Source organism: Ranitomeya variabilis, chromosome 7 (genome assembly GCF_051348905.1).
Source record: "Ranitomeya variabilis isolate aRanVar5 chromosome 7, aRanVar5.hap1, whole genome shotgun sequence".
Classification (NCBI taxonomy): domain Eukaryota; kingdom Metazoa; phylum Chordata; class Amphibia; order Anura; family Dendrobatidae; genus Ranitomeya; species Ranitomeya variabilis.
In genome coordinates this window covers 11687637-11708159 of record NC_135238.1, presented here as the reverse complement: position 1 = coordinate 11708159, position 20523 = coordinate 11687637, and the positions used below count along the sequence as shown (strand labels likewise).

Below are 20523 nucleotides of genomic sequence, written 5' to 3'. Positions count from 1 at the left end.
AGAACATACATGGATGTCATCCGTGTGACATGCATTGGCACCAAGGAAGAAGCTCTACAGTAAGGTGTATGGTAAATAAAGACACAGACAGAATAAAGTCCTTTATTAGAAATAAAACAAAACACCGTTATACTCACCTAACGCCTAATTCCACCGAAAACTAAGTAAAAAGCCCCCATCAGCTGTCATTGTTCTGACTTAAATATAAGGCCGGGTTCACACTTGCGAGAAACTCGCATCAATACCCTGCACTGCCGCCGGCTGCCAATGCAGCATCAATAGTAAAAAGATAAAATGTTAAAAATAATTAAAAAAAATAAAAAATCGTGATATTCTCACCTTCTGGCGGCCCCAGCAGCCTTCCCGCTCCTCGCGATGCTCTCGTTCCCAGGGATGCATTGCGAAATGACCCCAGATGACATAGCATCACGCGAGACCGCTACGTCATCACAGGTCATCGCGCAATGCATCCCTGGGAACGGGAGCTGTCGGGAGCATCGCGAGGAGCGGGAAGGCTGCTGGGGCCGCCAGAAGGTGAGTATTCCGATCCAGTGGAAAAACTGATGCGGCGCATCAGTTTCTCCACTACTTTCGCCGGATCCAGCAATCCGTCCCGTCGCCAGATTATGCCTGACGGCGCGGGACGGATGTGTGAAAGTAGCCTAAGAGGTTATAGAGGCCATGTGTGTGTGTCAGTGCTGCTGACTTATTACACTATTATTTTACATTTACCTGGATCTGTCCACAGGTTTTGTCTGCCTCAGATTTATGTTATTACTTTCCCACTGTAGAGCAGCAGGAACTAATGAGTGGTAGAAATCCTCCTCCTGTTATTAAAGGGGGACCTGTCACCCCCAAAATCGAAGGTGAGCTAAGCCCACCAGCATTAGGGGCTTATCTACAGCATTCTGTAATGCTGTAGATAAGCCCCGATGTAACCTGAAAGATAAGAAAAAGAGGTTAGATTAAACTCACCCAGGGGTGGTCCCGGTCCGGTTCTGGTCCGATGGGTGTTGCGGTCCGGTCCTCCCATCTTCTTACTATGACGTCCTCTTCTTGTATTCAAGAAAGGTCAGAGATATTAAATAGATATTAAAAATTATTATTAGAGAGGCCCGGCGCTCAACAGGGCAAACAAATTGCGCCAGAGCCCCAGCGTGAATACAAGAAGATGTCATCGTAAGAAGTTGAGAGGCCCCGGACCGGACCGCGACGCCCATCGGACCAGAACCGGAGCAGGACCGCCACTGGGTGAATATAATTTAACCTCGTTCTCATCTTTCACTATACATTGGCGGCTTATCTACAGCATTACAGAATGCATTGCAGAATGCTGTAGATAAGCCCCTGATGCTGGTGGGCTTAGCTCACCTTCGATTTTGGGGGTGACAGGTTCCCTTTAACCTAATTGCTGCCGGTGCTGGACCTCCTCCACTGTCCAGTATGTGTGATTGCACAGTAATGTATGAGCTCATGTGGGAGGACCACAGTCACCAAAGAGCATTGCCAATCATTCCCCACTGTACCCACTGCTCTAAGTCTCCTCCTCGACTCCTCGTAGCCCCCAGTCAGGCAGGAAGAAGCTAAGCAAACTCCCACTACAATGGCGTCTGCTGAGCTGAGGTACGAGCTGAACTGCTCCATCTGCCTGAGCCTCTATACAGATCCCGTATCCCTGAGATGTGGACACAACTTCTGCCGCTCGTGTATTGTGAGTGTGCTGGATGCACAGGAGGCGGCTGGAGGGTATTCCTGTCCTGACTGCAGAGCAGAATATCCGGAGCATCCAGCCCTGGAGAAGAAACGGAAACTGGAGAATTTAGTGGAGCGTTTCTCATCTACTCAGCCCAGTATGGAGGAGACCAGAATCTTCTGTACTTACTGTACAAAGTCTCCTGTCCCGGCTGTGAAATCCTGTCTGCAGTGTGAGACCTCTCTATGTGAAGACCACCTGACAGCCCACAATAAGATAGGGGGTCATTTATTAACAGAACCCACCGATTCCTTTGGCAACAGAAAATGTTCTCTCCACAAGAAGGTTCGGGAGTATTACTGCCCTCAGGACGCGGCTTGTGTATGTGCGTCTTGTCTGCTTGGCAAACACCAAGGACACCTAGTGGAACTTCTAGATGAGGCTTTTGAGAACAAGAAGAAGAAACTGAGAAAATATTTGGTTGAACTGAATCTCCAAAAATCAGAAATTCAGACAAGAGTCCAGAATCTGCAGGATCGTAAGAGGACAATTCAGGAGAAAGCCTCGGATAAGAGGGAGAACATCAGTAAGACATTTATGGACATTAAGAAGCAACTACAGGAGGCAGAAAAGAAAGCGCTGAGTGAGGTCTCCAGGCAGGAGGAGAAGATTGTGTCCCAGATATCTCATCTGATCAAGAAACTGGAAATACAGGAGGATGAGCTGTACAAGAAGATACATCACGTGGAGGAGATGTGTCGTGTCACCGACCCAATAAGACTCTTACAAGAAAGTGACAATACAATATTTTGTCCTGGAGGTGATGAGGACACAGGGGGAAATGGTGAAGAGGTCAGTTCTGAGGAGGATCTGGATGAGGTTCTGATCTCACTGACCTTATACCGATCTATGAGGGATATTGTCAGTAATGTAACATCAGAGCTCGGGATCCATGTCCCAGACATATTGCTGGATGTGGACACTGCTCATAGATGGGTGAAGATATCAGAAGATCTGAAAACGGCAACAGATTCAGAAGAAAAACAGGAGAAACCAGAATCACCAGGAAGATTTGTGGATTACCCCCAGGTGTTAAGCAGATGTGGTCTCTCCTCAGGACGACATTACTGGGAGGTAGAGTGGAACCAGATGGGAGAATGTAGCATCGGATTGTCCTATCCCAGTATAGAAAGGGAAGGAGAAGAGTCTGATATTGAATATAATGATAAATCTTGGTGTTTGTACATGTATGATGGAGAATATAAAGTATGGCACAACTCAGTCACATTAGCCCTTAGAGTAAATCCAACATGTCCGACTCTTGGGGTCTTCTTAGACTATGAGGCCGGGCGTCTGTCCTTCTATGAGCTGTGTGACCCCATCAGACACTTACACACCTTCACTGCCTCCTTCACTGAGCCCCTACATGTTATCTTCTGTGTGGATGATGGAGCCTCTGTTACAATAAGAAGCTGAGGCCGATGTCGTCCTCGTCACATTATAATTCCATTATTCCTTGTCACATGGACACATCTGTATATAGTGAGTTATCAGCAGGACCCTCTAGTAATACAATGTATATGGCGGAGTCATTGTTCTATTGTCCTATTGTTTTTCCTCTTCCCTGTAGATCAGATGCAGAATCAATGATTGAGTAGAATGTAAATATTAATGGGTGAATTGTCCTGAGACTGATAACTGTTATTCAGTAAAGGGTTAATCCTCTCTGATAAAGTGCTGGTATATAGCTGGGATATGTCAGCGCTCTCTGACTCCCGGGACCCCCACCGATCCTGAGAATAAAGGGGCCGCAGCATTAGTTCATCCTCCTGCACATCGGAGCTCTGGACTCCCCCAATGCAGGAGCTGCAGTACGGCCGCAGTGGATGGGGGGCACATCGGGGGTCCGGAGCGCCGCTGTGCAGGGTAAACAGGGAGGGGACGCAGCACTAAATCGGCTCTGTGGCGCCTTCATTCTCAGGGTCTGTGGTGTCCGCACCAATCAGTGATGACATATTCCAGCTTTATACAAGGAGATTCAGCAGCACAACCTCACGGCTGAATACAGGTAGCATGGCTGCAGAAGCTCAATGTTCCCGACCCACTGGACTTACAGATGTAGAGAAGAGACGACCACAGCCCCCATAATAAAGACCCCACATCTGCTTATTAACCCCACAGTGTCCACAGCGGCACAACCCGATATGTTATATATTCAGCAGAATTTTCACTTCTGGGACTTCTGGATGAGTTGGGAATCGATGCCGTTTGTGCTCCCGATCCTCGCCCTCCTCGGAGCGACGCTCAGTTTAATGTCATTTCTGTATATTATTTGCACATGTGAGGATCATTCACTAATTAAATCCATAGATAAATGGTTGTGGAGTAACGATCAGGACAATGTGGAGGAGCTTCCTGCTCTCATCACCGGCTGTTCTTCTGGTGTTGGGAGATGAATGTGTGGAGACTTGATGTAGACTTTATACCACCGACCAAATTGGTCTTATATGTGCGGATTTAGTGGCCAATGAGGCTCCTGTAGCCATTATCCAGCTTGTATATGTCAGTACTGTCTCTTCTACAGCTTTCCATTGATCATATCTCTGTACACATAGAGAGCAATTGATATGTTGGTATCATGTACAATGTGCGCCCCCTAGCGGTTCTCCATATTACAGGTAGTATGTCCCTAATATCACATACTCCTATCCCCACAATGCACTTTCCAGGTCATCCCCTCAGTTCCATCACTCTCATTCCCTTCTTTTGAGGTCCACACGATCAGGCTCTTCCATCCCCTCTCCCTCAGAGTAGCGGTCATATACCGGCCCCCAGGCTCACCCACCCACTTACTGAACCATTTCTCTGCCTGGCTGCTGCACTTCATGTCCTCAGAACTTCCAACCCTTATCCTGGGAGACTTCAACATCCCCATTAACAGCCCCACTTCCACATCTGCATCCCAGCTTCTATCACTAACCACTTCTCTAGGCCTCTCACAGCTCTTAACCTCTGAAACACAAGATGGTAACACCCTGAACCTGGTCTTTGTCCAGCTCTGTTCAGTCTCCTGCCTAAATAACTCACCGTTTCCCCTCTCTGACCACAACATTCTCTCCTTCACACTCACAATTCCTCGTCCACCCCAGCACACTCCTACCTACCACACATTCATAAATCTTCATGCTATTAACCTTTATACACTTTCAGACTCCCTACACTCATCATTGTCCCCAATCTCCTCTTTTTCCTGTCCTGATCTGGCTGTACATCACTACAATGACACTCTTAGAAGCACCCTTGGCCAAGTAGTGCCCCTCACCATCAGAACCTCCAAACATAGAGTAAAACATCCCTGGCTCACTCTCCACATTCGATCCTATTTCAGAAGAAGAAGTCTCCAAACTCCTCTCTTCTTCTCGTCCGACTACATGCACTACCGACCCCATTCCCTCACATATCCTCCAGTCGCTCTCTCCAGTCATCACAACTCACCTAATTACAATCTTTACTCTCTCCCTCTCTGCCATTTTCCCTCCTCCTTCAAACATTATCATTACTCCATTACTAAAGAAAACCGCTCTTGACCTATCCTGCACAAATAACTACAGACTAATCTCCAATCTTCCCTTCATCTCTAAACTCTTGAAACGCCTGATCTACTCCCACCTTACCCGTTACCTCTCCACTCATTCCCTCCTAGACCCTTCACAGTCCGGTTTACACCCCCTACATTCGACAGAAACTGCACTCATCAAGGTGACCAATGACCTTCTGACAGCAAAATGTAACGGTGACCACTCTCTGCTCATTCTCCTCGACCTTTCTGCAGCTTTCGACACTGTTGACCACCCTCTCCTACTCTCTAGGCTCCAGTCACTAGGCATTAAGGACACTGCTCTCTCCTGGTTCTCTTCCTATCTTTCTGACCGCTCCTTCAGTGTTCTGTTCTCCGGCTCCACTTCATCTCCTCTTCCTCTCACTGTCGGGGTACCCCAGGGCTCAGTCCTTGGCTCCCTTCTCTTCTCTCTCTACATGGCCCCAATTGGACAGACCATCAGCAGATTTTGCTTTCAGTACCATCTTTATGCCGATGACACACAACTATACACGTCATCCCCTGACCTTACCCCTGCTGTACTACAGAACGCCAGTGACTGCAGTCTCCAGCATCATGTCCGCTCTCTATCTGAAACTCAACCTTTCCAAAACTGAACTTCTTCTGCTACCGACATCTACCAACCTCCCTAAATCTGACATTTCCCTCTCCGTGGGTGGCATCATAGTAACACCCCGGCAGCAGGCGCGCTGTCTGGGTGTTATGTTTGACTCCAATCTCTCCTTCACATTCCATATACAATCTCTTGCCCGCTCGTGCTGCTTACACCTAAAGAACATCTCTAGAATCCGCCCTTTTCTCACCATGGAAACAACAAAAACCCTCACTGTCACCCTGATCCACTCCCATCTGGACTACTGTAAGACTCTATTAATTGGCCTCCCTCTTACTCGACTTTCCCCTCTCCAGTCTATCCTTCATGCAGCAGCCAGGGTTGTCCATCTAGCTAATCGGTATTCAGACTTGTCAGCTCTTCGCCAGTCGTTACACTGGCTGCCCATTGATTACAGGATACAATTCAAAGTACTTGTTCTCACCCACAAAACTCTCCACAATGCGGCACCCCCTTACATCTCCTCCCTCATTTCTGTCTATGGCCTAACTGACCTCTGCGCTCTGCAAACGACTTTCGACTAACCTCTGCACTAATCCGTACCTCCCACTCCCGACTCCAAGACTTCTCCCGCGCTGCACCAGTCCTCTGAAATGCTCTACCCCAAGATATTAGGACCATCCACAACTTGCCTAGTTTTAGGCGCTCGCTCAAAACACATTTGTTCAGAGCGGCCTATCACGTTCCCTAATCAGTTATTTTATGTTTGTGTGTGTGTAGCCCATTCACTATCTCCATCTACCCCCCACCCCCTGAAGATGGCTGGACCATCATTGTAAATCCATCATTGTAAATACACACCTGTACTTTGTATCTCCCCCACCTCATTGTAGATTGTAAGCTCTCACGAGCAGGGTCGTCTTATTGTGCTTTAATTATTGTATTGTTAACCTTGTTACCTATGACTGTTGTGTTCGAAACTGTTAAACTGTAAAGCGCTGTGGAATATGTTGGCGCTATATAAAGATTATTATTATTATTATTCTCCATATTACAGGTAGCATATCCCTGGTGTCATGTACAATGTGCGCCCTCCTGTCAGTCAGAGACAAGAGGCAGCAGGTGGGGAAAAGGGAGAGAGGCGCAAGAAAGCTGCAAGTGCAACCTCCAACCCCACTGCACTTGCAGCTCATTAACATTCAGTTCAACTTGGGATTTTTTTATATCAGCAAAATGGATTTCTACAGAAAAGGTCAAGATTTCATCAACATTAAAGCCCCTTTACGTATCTGCCATTAGTTTAGGGTACGACGTCCTAATTAGAGATGGGGGAACCCAACAATAAAGTTCTGCGTCTGTACCGAAAGATCCAGACTAAATGGCGCACTCGTCCCTGAGACGTCTTCCACATATGACGGAGTAAAGATTTCACAATTATAGAGTTCACCTGTCGCTCATCAGTCCTGGATCTCTCTGTAGGTTTAGCGAGGGCCAGAAGGACCTGCAGCCATTTGCCTGATTTCTGCAGCTGCCGACATAAGTCGTAATGTCCACTGCTGCCAATGTTTGCTCCATAGAACAGGAGTAAGGAAGAGAATATTTCCGATAGATTTATGACAAAGTCTAAGAAGGTTTTTGTTCTATTCAACAATGTCCAACTTTCATAAATGAGAACAAAAAATAAGTGTGGGGTGCCCAATTTGTACATTGGCAGTGTGCCCTGTGATTTCTATGTGCTCCGCTGCCTGCAATACCAAGTACATAATGTTCTCTCCTTCAATGTGACTGGTCTTCTTCTTCTTCATTACAGGCCGACTGTGCTGGGCCATAGAGCTACATCTCTATATATCAGTGCATTTCTATGGATGTATCTCCATGTATTCTAGGTGTAAAATAACAAAGTCAGATATTTTTTTTTTCTTCCTTTAAAATTACTAAAAATAATGAAGAACATTTACAATAATGACATTTTTCCTGCGCTTTTTAAAAAATAAACATCACAAATCAGCAAATAACAGACATGTTTGGTGTCCTTGTAATCGTAACAATCTGCACAACACAGCGATCAGATTATTTACGGTGATCGGTAAATGGTGTCAAAAAATGGTAGAATTGATTTTTTCTTAAAGTCAGAAATTTGTAATAATAATATAATGTTGAGGTCGTGTTCACACAGTGTAAATGCTGCGTGTTTTCTGAAACAGCAGAAGAAACTTAGCATTTCTGTATTTTCGTTCACACATCAGTATTTGTAAAACCAGGAGTGGAACAATCAGAGGAAACGTATGATAGAAACACGTCGCCACTTCTGTATTTATCACCCACTCCTGGTTTTGGCTACAAACACTGATGTAAAATACTGACTGTGTGTGAACGTTGCCTACAGTAATAGACGGAAGGTTTACAATCATCTAAATCACTAATGAAACACTGATGATAAAAAGTGACCGAACACTGATGATAATCAGAATAAAACCACTGATGTACAACGGGTCGTATTTTCACTGACGTCTGAATGAGACCTAATGTCGAGTCCATCATCAGCCACATTCAGCCGTCGTCTGTCAAAGTCTGATTCCACATTTGCAAAGGTCTCTTCTTTTTATACAAAAAAGTGTTCTGGGTTCTCTGCTTCCTGCGCCTGCATCATACTGATGGTGGATTCCTTTACAATATGACCAAGTGAAGTCACTACAACTCCTAATCCTACACCAGATCCTCATGGCTGATCGTTAAGTAATTTCTTCCCAAGTGTGGATCAGCAGTGATCACAACCATGGAGCTGATAATTAATCTCAGAATCTTCCACCCTTCTTATGGAATTAAACTTTTCCACATTCATTTCCTGCTCTTTCCCACTACAATGGCATCTACTGAGCTGAGGAACGAGCTGAACTGCTCCATCTGCCTGAGCCTCTATACAGATCCCGTATCCCTGAGATGTGGACACAACTTCTGCCGCTCGTGTATTGTGAGTGTGCTGGATGCACAGGAGGCGGCTGGAGGGTATTCCTGTCCTGACTGCAGAGCAGAATATCCGGAGCGTCCGGCCCTGGAGAAGAAACGGAAGCTGAGGAATATAGTGGAGCGTTTCTCATCTACTCAGCCTGATGTGGAGGACACTGATATCTTCTGTACTTACTGTACAAAGTCTCCTGTCCCGACTGTGAAATCCTGTCTGCAGTGTCAGAATACTTTCTGTAACGACCACCTGACTGTCCACAACAAGACATTAGATCATATATTAATAGATCCCACAAGATCTTTTGGGAACAAAAAATGTTCCTTCCACAAGAAGCAGGGCCGTTTTTGCCACTAGGCACTTGAGGGCACGTGCCTAGGGCAGGACGATGTGGGGGGATGGCACCTGAGCAAGTTTTTTTCTGTGTTTTTTTTAAATTAAAGTCCGGGGTCACCGCCCGAACCCCCCACACCCCCCCGACAGCCCGGTGGTGGATTAATCTGTGACTATTGCTTGGTTTTGGGTGTTTGATAATTCCTTTTCTGCTCCTACTTTGGTTTAACTTCATCCTCCACTCCCCGGTGCTTCCTCTGTTACATATCTGAGTACATTTGTATGTTTGGTATTTTTTGTTACCCCTGTTCGTATTACCTTGTTAGTCTGGTTGATGTATTACGGAACACTACAACTCCCTTCTTCCCTGGGTGGGGGAAGGGTACAGACTAAGGGCAGATTCAGGAACTTATGCAAGGTACGTGACCCCGGCCTCTTCACCTTCACAAGTAATCCGGGGAACAGGGCAAGCTAGAGCACCCCCCTAGCATTAGGGACAGGGAAGGAGTCCCGGGACATCCGACAGAGTCCTGACACAGGAAGTTTGTAGCAAGAATTTGTCTCTTTAAAAAAGTGAACATTTGTATCATCCTGAAGCCTTATTCACACCGCCATGTTTTCCATGTTTTGCCCAACACACCACACCTGCGCAGCACACCGACCACTGCTAGGTAATGGACAAGTGAGTGAATTTCCTCACAGAACAATTGTACGTGTGGAAAATAAATCTCATTGTTCTCTATTCTCGTTATTGTAAAGCCCAGAATTGTGCATATAATAGCAGGAGGCTTCTGACCACAGTACGGACGAGCTCACTGAGCTCATTTGATCCACAGGCGGATGAGGCGAATGGTCTCCTGACTCCTGTCTGATCGCAATAAGTGGAATTGAGCTTCTGTTTATCTCACATCTGAGAGAGGCTCTTTGGAGGTCAGTTGATTTCTCCTTCCCCGAACTGGTGGAGAATTCTCTATACTGCAAGCAGGTGGAGTCACTAGAACCACTACAACCCCCCCAAATTTTTCCCCTATGCTTGGTTAAAAAAAGAAACCATTACTGATGACCACGTTTTTTGTTCTTGATTCTTTTTAGTGTTTCTTAAAGCCAGAAAGTTGCCATTTGAAATGACTTTAGTTTTGTGTCAAGTCTGTGATCTGCTTTTTTCTACAAAATTAAACAAGTGAATGAACATCCTCCAAGGCCGGTGATTCCAGAATTTTTGCCAGGGGTTGTACAACTCTCATCTGATCAATCCTGTTAATAATTTCCTCAGTGACAAATAGTCTTGGAGATAAAAGGTTAATAGCTTATTCTCAGAAACTCTCCGCCCTTCTTATGTAAAGAAACTTTTCCACATTAATTTCCCGCACTTTCCCACTACAATGGCGTCTGCTGAGCTGAGGGACGAGCTGAACTGCTCCATCTGCCTGAGCCTCTATACAGATCCCGTATCCCTGAGATGTGGACACAACTTCTGCCGCTCGTGTATTGTGAGTGTGCTGGATGCACAGGAGGCGGCTGGAGGGTATTCCTGTCCTGACTGCAGAGCAGAATATCCGGAGCGTCCGGCCCTGGAGAAGAACCGAAAGCTGAGGAACATAGTGGAGCATTTCTCATCTACTCAGCCTGATATGGAGGTGACCAGGATCTTCTGTACTTACTGTACTAAGTCTCCAGTACCGGCTGTAAGAACATGTCTGCAGTGTGAGACGTCCATGTGTGAGGAACATCTCACAGCCCATAACAAGTCGGTGAATCACAATCTAATTGAACCAACAGTGTCGTTTAAGGGTCAGAAATGCTCCGCACACAATGAGATCCTGAAATACTACTGTACTATAGATGCTGCCTGTATCTGTGTGTCCTGCTGGGTGGCCGGAGACCACAAGGGACATGACGTAGAGCTACTGGATATGGCTTTAGAGAAGACAAAGGAGAAACTGAGGAAACAATTAGATGACCTAAACCCACAAAAAGCAGAAATTCAGACAAGAGTCCAGAATCTGCTGGATCGTAAGATGAAGATCCAGGAGAAAGCCTCCGACAAGAGAAAGAACGTCAGTAAGATATTTACGGACATTAAGGAGCAACTGGAAATGGCAGAAAAGAAAGTGTTGAGCGAGGTCTCCAGGCAGGAGGAGAAGATTGTGTCCCAGATATCTGATCTCATCAAGAAGCTGGAAATACAGGAGGACGAGCTGTCCAGGAAGATGCGTCACGTGGAGGAAATGTGTCGTGTCACCGACCCAATAAGACTCTTACAAGAAAAAGACCTTACAGTAAGTAGTTATGGAGGTAATGAGGACACAGGGGGAGATGGTGGAGAGGTCAGTACTGAGGAGGATCTGGATGAGGTTCTGATCTCACTGACCTTACACCGATCTATGAGGGATATTGTCAGTAATGTAACATCAGAGCTCGGGGTCCATGTCCCAGACATATTGCTGGATGTGGACACTGCTCATAGATGTGTGAAGATATCAGAAGATCTGAAAAAAGCAATAAAATCAGGAGAAATACAGAAGAAACCAGAATCACCAGGAAGATTTGTGAATTACTCCCAGGTGTTAAGCAGATGTGGCTTCTCCTCAGGACGACATTACTGGGAGGTAGAGTGGAACCAGATAGGAGACTGTGCCATTGGATACTCCTATCCCAGTATAGAAAGGGAAGGAAGACAGTCTGGTATTGGACTTAATGATAAATCTTGGTGTTTGGATATGTGTGATGTAGGATATAATGTATCTCATAACTCGGTAAGATTAGCCCTCAGAGTAAAGCCAACATGTCCGACACTTGGAGTCTTCTTAGACTATGAGGCCGGGCGTCTGTCCTTCTATGAGCTGTGTGACCCCATCAGACACTTACACACCTTCACCGCCTCCTTCACTGAACCCCTACATGTTATCTTCTATGTATTTGATGAAGCCTCTGTTACAATAAGGCTGCTTTCACACTAGCATCGGCACGGGGCCGTCGCTATGCGTCGGCCCGTCGTGCCGACTCGCGTTGTGAAAATAATGCCTGACGTGGACAGCGGAAACAGTCTTAGGACGCTTCCGCTACCCCATTGTAAGGTCCGGGGAGGAGGGGGCGGAGTTTCGGCCACGCATGCGCGGTCGAAAATGGCGGACATGACGCGCAAAAAAACGTTACATGTAAGGTTTTTTTGTGCCGACGGTCCGCCAAAACACGACGCAACCATCGCACGACGGTTGCAACGTGTGGCCATATATCGCAATGCGTCGCTAATGTTAGTCTATGGGGAAAAAACGCATCCTGCAGACAACTTTGCAGGATGCGTTTTTTCTCCTAAACGACGCATTGCGACGTACAGCCAACAACACTAGTGTGAAAGTAGCCTAAGAAGCTGAGGCCGATGTCGTCCTCGTCACATTATAATTCCATTATTCCTGGTCACATGGACACATCTGTATATAGTGAGTTATCAGCAGGACCCTCTAATAATACAGTGTATATGGCGGAGTCATGGGGGGATTGTTCCTATTGTTTTTCCTTTTCCCTGTAGATCAGATACAGAATCAATGATTGAGCAGAATGTAAATATTATTGGGTGAATTGTCCGGAGACTGATAATTGTTATTCAGTAAAGGGTTAATCCTCTGATAAAGTGCTGGGATATGTCAGCACTCTCTGACTCCCGGGACCCCCACCGATCCTGAGAATAAAGGGGCCGCAGCATTAGTTCATCCTCCTGCACATCGGAGCTCTGGACCCCCCGATGCAGGAGCTGCAGTACGGCCGCAGTGGATGGGGGGCACATCGGGGGTCCGGAGCGCCGCTGTGCAGGGTAAACAGGGAGGGGACGCAGCACTAAATCAGCTCTGTGACCCCTTCATTCTCAGGGTCTGTGGGGTCCGCACCAGTGATGACATATTCCAGCTTTATACAAGGAGATTCAGCAGCACAGCCGATTATAGGTAACATGGCGGCCGGAGCTCAAAGTCCCCGACCCACTGGACCCACAGATGTAGAGAAGAGACGACCACAGCCCCCATAATGAAGACCCCACATCTGCTTATTAACCCCACAGCGGCACAACCCGATATGTTATATATTCAGCAGAATTTCACTTCTGGGACTTCTGGATGACTTGGGAATCGATGACGCTGGGCTCCGGGTCCTCGCCCTCCTCGGAGCGACGCTCAGTTTTATGTAATTTCTGTATATTATTTGCACATGTGAGGTTCATTCACTAATAAAATCCATAAATAAATGGTTGTGGAGTAACGATCAGGACAATGTGGAGGAGCTCCCTGCTCTCATCACTGGATATCATGTACAATGTCTAGTGGTTCTCCATATTACAGGTAGTGTGTCCCTGGCATCATGTACAATGTGCGCTCTCTAGTGGTTCTCCATATTACAGGTAGTACGTCCCTGGTATCATGTACAGGTAGTACGTCCCTGGTATCATGTACAATGTGCGCCCTCTAGTGGTTCTCCATATTACAGGTAGTACGTCCCTGGTATCATGTACAATGTGCGCCCTCTAGTGGTTCTCCATATTACAGGTAGTACGTCCCTGGTATCATGTACAATGTGCGCCCTCTAGTGGTTCTCCATATTACAGGTAGTACGTCCCTGGTATCATGTACAATGTGCGCCCTCTAGTGGTTCTCCATATTACAGGTAGTACGTCCCTGGTATCATGTACAATGTGCGCCCTCTAGTGGTTCTCCATATTACAGGTAGTACGTCCCTGGTATCATGTACAGTGTGCGCCCTCTAGTGGTTCTCCATATTACAGGTAGTACGTCCCTGGTATCATGTACAGTGTGCGCCCTCTAGTGGTTCTCCATATTACAGGTAGTACGTCCCTGGTATCATGTACAGTGTGCGCCCTCTAGTGGTTCTCCATATTACAGGTAGTACGTCCCTGGTATCATGTACAGTGTGCGCCCTCTAGTGGTTCTCCATATTACAGGTAGTACGTCCCTGGTATCAGGTACAATGTGCGCCCTCTAGTGGTTCTCCATATTACAGGTAGTGTGTCCCTGGTATCACGTACAATGTGCGCCCTCTAGTGGTTCTCCATATTACAGGTAGTATGTCCCTGGTATCACGTACAATGTGCGCCCTCTAGTGGTTCTCCATATTACAGGTAGTACGTCCCTGGTATCACGTACAATGTGCGTCCTCTAGTGGTTCTCCATATTACAGGTAGTACGTCCCTGGTATCATGTACAATGTGCGCCCTCTAGTGGTTCTCCATATTACAGGTAGTACGTCCCTGGTATCATGTACAATGTGCGCCCTCTAGTGGTTCTCCATATTACCGGTAGTACGTCCCTGGTATCATGTACAGTGTGCGCCCTCTAGTGGTTCTCCATATTACAGGTAGTACGTCCCTGGTATCATGTACAGTGTGCGCCCTCTAGTGGTTCTCCATATTACAGGTAGTACGTCCCTGGTATCATGTACAGTGTGCGCCCTCTAGTGGTTCTCCATATTACAGGTAGTACGTCCCTGGTATCATGTACAATGTGCGCCCTCTAGTGGTTCTCCATATTACAGGTAGTACGTCCCTGGTATCATGTACAGTGTGCGCCCTCTAGTGGTTCTCCATATTACAGGTAGTACGTCCCTGGTATCATGTACAGTGTGCGTCCTCTAGTGGTTCTCCATATTACAGGTAGTACGTCCCTGGTATCATGTACAGTGTGCGTCCTCTAGTGGTTCTCCATATTACAGGTAGTACGTCCCTGGTATCATGTACAATGTGCGCCCTCTAGTGGTTCTCCATATTACAGGTAGTACGTCCCTGGTATCATGTACAATGTGCGCCCTCTAGTGGTTCTCCATATTACAGGTAGTACGTCCCTGGTATCATGTACAGTGTGCGCCCTCTAGTGGTTCTCCATATTACAGGTAGTACGTCCCTGGTATCATGTACAGTGTGCGTCCTCTAGTGGTTCTCCATATTACAGGTAGTACGTCCCTGGTATCATGTACAATGTGCGCCCTCTAGTGGTTCTCCATATTACAGGTAGTATGTCCCTGGTATTATGTACAATGTGCGCCCTCTAGTGGTTCTCCATATTACAGGTAGTACGTCCCTGGTATCATGTACAATGTGCGCCCTCTAGTGGTTCTCCATATTACAGGTAGTATGTCCCTGGTATCACGTACAATGTGCGCCCTCTAGTGGTTCTCCATATTACAGGTAGTACGTCCCTGGTATCACGTACAATGTGCGCCCTCTAGTGGTTCTCCATATTACAGGTAGTACGTCCCTGGTATCACGTACAATGTGCGCCCTCTAGTGGTTCTCCATATTACAGGTAGTACGTCCCTGGTATCACGTACAATGTGCGCCCTCTAGTGGTTCTCCATATTACAGGTAGTACGTCCCTGGTATCACGTACAATGTGCGCCCTCTAGTGGTTCTCCATATTACAGGTAGTACGTCCCTGGTATCATGTACAGTGTGCGCCCTCTAGTGGTTCTCCATATTACAGGTAGTACGTCCCTGGTATCATGTACAATGTGCGCCCTCTAGTGGTTCTCCATATTACAGGTAGTACGTCCCTGGTATCATGTACAGTGTGCGCCCTCTAGTGGTTCTCCATATTACAGGTAGTACGTCCCTGGTATCATGTACAGTGTGCGCCCTCTAGTGGTTCTCCATATTACAGGTAGTACGTCCCTGGTATCATGTACAGTGTGCGCCCTCTAGTGGTTCTCCATATTACAGGTAGTACGTCCCTGGTATCATGTACAATGTGCGTCCTCTAGTGGTTCTCCATATTACAGGTAGTACGTCCCTGGTATCATGTACAATGTGCGCCCTCTAGTGGTTCTCCATATTACAGGTAGTACCTCCCTGGTATCATGTACAATGTGCGCCCTCTAGTGGTTCTCCATATTACAGGTAGTGTGTCCCTGGTATCATGTACAATGTGCGCCCTCTAGTGGTTCTCCATATTACAGGTAGTGTGTCCCTGGTATCATGTACAATGTGCGCCCTCTAGTGGTTCTCCATATTACAGGTAGTATGTCCCTGGTATCATGTACAGTGTGCGCCCTCTAGTGGTTCTCCATATTACAGGTAGTACGTCCCTGGTATCATGTACAATGTGCGCCCTCTAGTGGTTCTCCATATTACAGGTAGTGTGTCCCTGGTATCATGTACAATGTGCGCCCTCTAGTGGTTCTCCATATTACAGGTAGTGTGTCCCTGGTATCAGGTACAATGTGCGCCCTCTAGTGGTTCTCCATATTACAGGTAGTACACTATGTTCCAAATTATTATGCAAATTACATTTTTCTCAGATTTTCCTAAAAGGTCGGGGCAAATGACAGTCAGTCTAATAAAAGTCATCACCCGTTAGATTATACATTGAATTTTATTGAGAAACCTCCCAATGATAACAGTATAATCTCCAAAATGAATAAAAACTCAAAATGCACTGTTCCAAATTATTAGGCAGAGTACAATTTCTAAACATTTGATATGTTTTAAAGAACTGAAAATGCTCATTTCTGGAATTTGCGGCATTAGGAGGTCACATTCACTGAACAAAAAAGCTATTTACCTCCAAAACATCCCAACAGGCCAAGTTACATGTGAACATAGGAACCCTTCTTTGATATCACCTTCACAATTCTTGCATCCATTGAACTTGTGAGTTTTTGGAGAGTTTCTGCTTGTATTTCTTTGCGTGAAGTCAGAATTGCCTCCGAGAGCTGCTGTTTTGGTGTGAACTGCCTCCCACCCTCAGAGATCTTTTGCTTGATGATACTCCAAAGGTTCTCTATAGGGTTGAGGTCAGGGGAAGATGGTGGCCGCACCATGAGTTTATCTCCTTTTATTCCCATAGCAGCCAATGACTCAGAGGTATTCTTTGCAGCATCAGATGGTGCGTTGTCATGCATGAAGAAGATTTTGCTCCTGAAGGCACGTTTCTCCCTTTTATACCATGGAAGAAAGTTGTCAGTCAGAAACTTTATGTACTTTGCAGAGGTTATTTTCACACCTTTAGGAACCTTAAAGGGCCCTACCAGCTGTTTCCCCATGATTCCGGCCCAAAACATGACTCCTCCACTCCTTGCTGACGTCGCAGCCTTGTTGGGACATGGTGGCCATCCACAGTTGCTCGACACTCATCAGTAAACAAGACTGTTGGAAAATTAGTCTTCATGTATGTCTGGGCCCACTGCAACCGTTTCTGCTTGTGAGCACTGTTAAGGGGTGGCCGAATAGTAGGTCTATGCACCACAGCAAGCCTTTGAAAGATCCTACACCTTGAGGTTCGAGGGACTCCAGAGGCACCAGCAGCTTCAAATACCTGTTTGCTGGTTTGTAATGGCTTTTTAACATCTGCTCTGTTAATCCGATTAACTTGACTGGCAAAAACCTTCCTCATTCTGCCTTTATCAGCACGAACACGTCTGTGCTCAGATTCAGCCACAAATCTCTTCACAGTATTATGATCACGCTTAAGTTTTTGGGAAATATCTATTGTTTTCATCCCTTGACCAAGGCATTGCACTATTTGATGCTTTTCAGCAAGAGAGAGATCCTTTTTATTTCCCAAATTGCTTGAAACCTGTGACCTGCTTAATAATGTGGAACATCATTTTTAAGTAGTTTTCCTTTAATTAGAATCACCTGGAAAACCAATTATCACATGAGTTTAAGATTGATTTCAGTGATCCATTGAGCCCTGAGACACAATACCATCCACGAGTTTATTTGAAAAACAAAACAATTAAATCTTTACGACACTGAAATCCAATTTGCATAATAATTTGGAACACAGTGTATGTCCCTGGTATCACGTACAATGTGCGCCCTCTAGTGGTTCTCCATATTACAGGTAGTATGTTCCTGGTATCACGTACAATGTGCGCCCTCTAGTGGTTCTCCATATTACAGGTAGTATGTCCTTGGTATCACGTACAATGTGCGCCCTCTAGTGGTTCTCCATATTACAGGTAGTACGTCCCTGGTATCATGTACAATGTGCGTCCTCTAGTGGTTCTCCATATTACAGGTAGTACGTCCCCGGTATCATGTACAATGTGCGCCCTCTAGTGGTTCTCCATATTACAGGTAGTACGTCCCTGGTATCATGTACAATGTGCGCCCTCTAGTGGTTCTCCATATTACAGGTAGTATGTCCCTGGTATCATGTACAGTGTGCGCCCTCTAGTGGTTCTCCATATTACAGGTAGTACGTCCCTGGTATCATGTACAGTGTGCGCCCTCTAGTGGTTCCCCATATTACAGGTAGTACGTCCCTGGTATCATGTACAATGTGCGCCCTCTAGTGGTTCTCCATATTACAGGTAGTACGTCCCTGGTATCATGTACAGTGTGCGCCCTCTAGTGGTTCTCCATATTACAGGTAGTACGTCCCTGGTATCATGTACAATGTGCGCCCTCTAGTGGTTCTCCATATTACAGGTAGTACGTCCCTGGTATCATGTACAGTGTGCGCCCTCTAGTGGTTCTCCATATTACAGGTAGTATGTCCCTGGTATCATGTAGAATGTGTGCCCTCTAGTGGTTCTCCATATTACAGGTAGTACGTCCCTGGTATCATGTACAATGTGCGCCCTCTAGTGGTTCTCCTTATTACAGGTAGTACGTCCCTGGTATCATGTACAATGTGCGCCCTCTAGTGGTTCTGCATATTACTGGTAGTATGTCCCTGGTATCATGTACAGTGTGCGCCCTCTAGTGGTTCTCCATATTACAGGTAGTACGTCCCTGGTATTGTGAAGGAAGAAATTAAGAAAGAATCTCCATTTTGTGCTTTTCGACTCCATTTTGTTGTTTTGATAAATTTTGTTAGTAGGCTAAAGGTTACAGCTGTTATGAGATTTTGATGAGACCTTGATTGTTGCAACCTCGGTAGAACATGAGACTGAGGGTGTATTGTTCTACAAAACTTTGACGCACAGATTGTTCCTGCATTCTTATAGGCTAAGAACTGTGAGCATGTTCTTTTGCTAATTGGTTGAAGTTGTGCATTCTTATAGGCTAAGAACCGTGAGCTTGTTCTTATGCTGATTGGTTGAAGTGTAATTTCTATGATTATAATAAAGTCATGCAGAATAAACGGGGGCTAGAGATCAGCTCGATCCCCCATACAGAGACACACGTCTCCGTCTGGTCATTTTCAGTTGCCGGCAACACTTTATATATTAATTTGGAAATCACTGGGTTAACCGTGAAGGATCACTTTAAATCCTCCCTCAACAGTTGGTGCCGAAACCCGGGATCCAAGCAGGAACGCTTCTGCCCCCCGGAGGACAACAAGACAAAGGACCCTCGGACCGGACGCAGGCACTGGAAAATTGGGACTGATCATCCCCCACAACCACGGTAAGTTGGCAGTTATACTGTCCAGACTGACCGTTTGGTGTGGTTTTCCTGTGTTTGTTGCTGCAAAGAGGATCTGAGGTTTGTCCCCGGAGTGGGATTATTCTTGGGTGGAATCATATAGAGGTGTAGTTCCGTTGGAAGCCCAGTGCTTGAACCGTACCTCATAAGGGACGGACACCCCGGATTAACCAGTGATGTAATTCTCTTTACAGTCAAAATACCCTGAATTCCTGATCACTGTTAGAATCAGGAGCGGTGAGGTGATCGAAGATTGGGTAGGATGCGTAACTCAGGAATACATAGATATATATGTGTATGTCCAGGGGCGTCCGGAGGGGTTAAGTCTGAGACGCCCTCCTCCTTTCACTGAGTACCGCGATTTGCGCGGTGAGGTGATCGAAGATGGGTAGGATGCATAACTCAGGAATATATTGATTTAAATATTTCCAGGGGTGTCCGGAGGGTTAAGTCTAAGACGCCCTCCTCCTTTCACTGAGTACCGCGATTTTGGGTTGTCCCAGCGGGGGACAGGTAAAAACCCTGAGTGGAATAGGCCACACAGCTGCTCTGGTAACTATACACGACTAAAAAGGGGTATTTCGCTTTAAAGGAGAATCAGTTCGTGGAAGAAGAAGACTTTGAATTGTGTGATAAAAATTTGATATTGTTAGCCCAAAGAAGGGAAAAGAAATCTGTCAGGAATGCAGGGAAAATATTCTCAATCTGGTATGTGAATTGTGCGATGAAGATTTTGTAGAAATTAATTAAGTCTAAGAACTGCTGTGATTCTGTTTCTGTGTTTGTCTTTGAAATATCCGATGGGAGGGGTCGCGTAGCTGCGCTATTGCTTGTCTTTTTTCTCTGTGTAGAGGAATGCTGTGATCTTTTTTATCGCTGTTTCTGAAAAGGGAGGGGGCGCGCGCACGTCGCTGCGCTTTTGAGTTAGTGTTGTACGCGCTGGTAGATCTGTGAAATCTGGAAAATTGGAAGTGAAATCTAGTGTCTA

The 20523-nt window shown here is 46.1% G+C and overlaps 2 protein-coding genes across 2 annotated transcripts; both read left to right on the top strand.

The window, feature by feature from the left end:
- Nucleotides 1-1591: 1591 nt before the first annotated feature.
- On the top strand, nt 1592-3274 carry LOC143785305 (E3 ubiquitin/ISG15 ligase TRIM25-like). The gene has a single exon (XM_077274060.1). The coding sequence runs from the start codon at nt 1604-1606 to the stop codon at nt 3167-3169; it is 1566 nt and encodes a 521-aa protein (XP_077130175.1). The 5' UTR covers nt 1592-1603; the 3' UTR covers nt 3170-3274.
- A 7268-nt stretch (nt 3275-10542) lies between these two features.
- Nucleotides 10543-12420, top strand: LOC143784321 (E3 ubiquitin/ISG15 ligase TRIM25-like). Its single transcript, XM_077272464.1, has one exon. It carries the CDS (start codon nt 10543-10545, stop codon nt 12118-12120), a length of 1578 nt encoding a protein of 525 aa, XP_077128579.1. The 3' UTR covers nt 12121-12420.
- Nucleotides 12421-20523: the final 8103 nt, after the last annotated feature.

Bases quoted from the DNA above. Each gene is read 5' to 3' on its own strand.
- LOC143785305 (XM_077274060.1), top strand. From the start codon at position 1,604: ATGGCGTCTGCTGAGCTGAGGTACGAGCTGAACTGCTCCATCTGCCTG.
- LOC143784321 (XM_077272464.1), top strand. From the start codon at position 10,543: ATGGCGTCTGCTGAGCTGAGGGACGAGCTGAACTGCTCCATCTGCCTG.